General features: G+C 63.2%; 1 protein-coding gene across 11 annotated transcripts in view; it reads right to left on the bottom strand.

Moving 5' to 3' along the window:
- Positions 1-2,076, bottom strand: part of AP2A2 (adaptor related protein complex 2 subunit alpha 2) — a 73,623-nt gene that overhangs the window by 31,811 nt on the left and 39,736 nt on the right. For 6 of the 11 annotated variants that reach the window (XM_032270565.1, XM_032270567.1, XM_032270571.1 and 3 more), the window contains one exon: positions 350-479. The exons of the other annotated variants lie outside the window; for them this stretch is intronic. In XM_032270565.1, the coding sequence (XP_032126456.1) occupies positions 350-479 (130 nt within the window). The remainder of the gene's footprint in view (positions 1-349; positions 480-2,076) is intronic. 11 annotated transcript variants of the gene reach the window in all.

Below are 2,076 nucleotides of genomic sequence, written 5' to 3'. Positions count from 1 at the left end.
ACCAGGCCACCCTCGGGCTACGGGACCCATGGCTCGGTGCGGCACCCTTGTCCACTCCAACCAGTCTCTCCACCAGGCCACCCTCGGGCTACGGGACCCATGGCTCGGTGCGGCACCCGTGTCCACTACAACCTGTCTCTCCACCAGGCCACCCTCGGGCTACGGGACCCATGGCTCGGTGCGGCACCCGTGTCCACTCCAACCTGTCTCTCCATCAGGCCACCCTCGGTCTACGGGACCCATGGCTCGGTGCGGCACCCGTTTCTTCCCCCAACACCACCCCGCTCCAGGCCATTGCAAAGGTCACCTGGAGGAGCAGGATAGGGGAACCAAGGCCAAGGGCACTTACCAAGTGCTGGTCGTTGAGCAGGTGCACCACTCGAGATGTCCAGTCGCCCATGGGGACGAGGTCGGAGGACGTCCGATACAGGCGCAGCAAGCACAGAGCTGCGCTCTGCTTCACGCTGTCCATGGTGTCTCTGGAAGAGAGACGTCAAGAGTCACTCCCGACGGCTGAGTGAAGCGTGGAGCCTCCCGGAGTACCCCGAGCCAGATGGAGACACTGCAGTGGGGCTGGTGCGGGGCCAGGACGGCCCGGACAGCACTCAGGGCAGGGCCGCTGCTGCCTGCCAAGGGCCACCTGGGGGGGCAGCAGCGTTCTCAGCACACACGGGCCCCGCTGCAAAGGTCTCCCTGCCAACCTTCTCACCACCAAAACCACCAGCCAACCACACACAGCTCGCACTGCTCATTCGCTGTTTCAACAGCAGCTTTCCGTTGCTGCTGTTACAACCGCTTAATAACCCACAATCACAACAGAAACTCGTGGCGGGCCTCACCCCGCCATGGAGCTCCCCACCTCCTGGGTGATCTCCCCCCGACGACGCCGGCCCTCACCCCACCATGCCCCGCCCTCAACAGCGGGCTGGGGCGCCCGTGCCCTCACCCCACGTGGTGAGAGGGGAGCTGGCGTGGCTCTCCTGCTCTGCCGCTGACAAGCGTGTCCAGGGCACAGGCGTGCTCCATGCCCTGCTTACCCCCTTTGCCCTCCCGCCACCGGACTCTGCTGAGCAACGGGAAGGCGACAGGGAGGCTGGAGTGGATGCTGTGGGCATGGCTGGAAAAGGGCCAGTCCGACCTCAAGCGCCTCACAGAATCAGCCAGGACCTGCGGCTCTGCCGGAAGGAAGAAAAGGCTGCAGGGACCACCTGTGCCTTCACCTTCTGCTTTTTATTCCTGAATCTCTCCCTACACTGTGAGTAAAATCTCCGTCTTTTGGGTGCAAACGCCCCCTGCAGGAGGAGGAGGTACTGTCCCTCTTCCGCCCACCCCATCCTCACGGGATCAGCCCGGAGGGGGAACTGCGTGCCCACCCTGCCGTGTGTCCCTGTGGATGTGTGGCCTTGACCACGCTGGGGTGTGTGCCAGGCAACTTTAGGACCCCAGGAGTCCTTCAGCACAGAGGAGCCACCCAGGATACATGCTCGTTGCTACAAACGCTGACACAGGAGGGCGCCTAGCATGCCACGCTCCTCAGAGAGGAGAGCGCACAAGGGCTGTGTCAGCTCACACGGGGGCGGGGGAGGGGGTGGGACAGAGGGCCCCACCGCTACTCTCCAGCGTCAGCTCACACGGGGGGGACAGAGGACCCCACAGCGACTCTCCAGCATCAGCTCACACGGGACAGAGGACCCCACAGCGACTCTCCAGCATCAGCTCACACGGGGGGACAGAGGACCCCACAGCAACTCTCCAGCATCAGCTCACACGGGGGGACAGAGGACCCCACAGAGACTCTCCAGCGTCAGCTCACACCAGGGGGTCCGAGGGCCCCAGGGCTACTCTGCATCTCCACGGTAGTTCTCTTTCCACCAACTCCGTCCATCCCAGCAGAGACACCTCCCCACTCTTCTGCCTTGGCCGGTGCCCCCCGTCCCTACCTCTGGCCCTAGGAATGACCTGTCACTCATTCCTCAGCACCCACCCTGTCCTCCAGTCTCTAGGTGACATACACACCAGGAGTCCTCCAACCACAGCACCTCCCTCCTGAGCATGTTTTTTTTTTTTTTTTTTTTT

The sequence above is a fragment of the Sapajus apella genome, unplaced genomic scaffold, assembly GCF_009761245.1.
Source record: "Sapajus apella isolate SASKATOON/1434 unplaced genomic scaffold, GSC_monkey_1.0 scaffold212, whole genome shotgun sequence".
Lineage (NCBI taxonomy): Eukaryota > Metazoa > Chordata > Mammalia > Primates > Cebidae > Sapajus > Sapajus apella.
The sequence above is the reverse complement of the archived record's forward strand: the minus strand, read 5'-3'. Positions and strand labels throughout refer to the sequence as shown.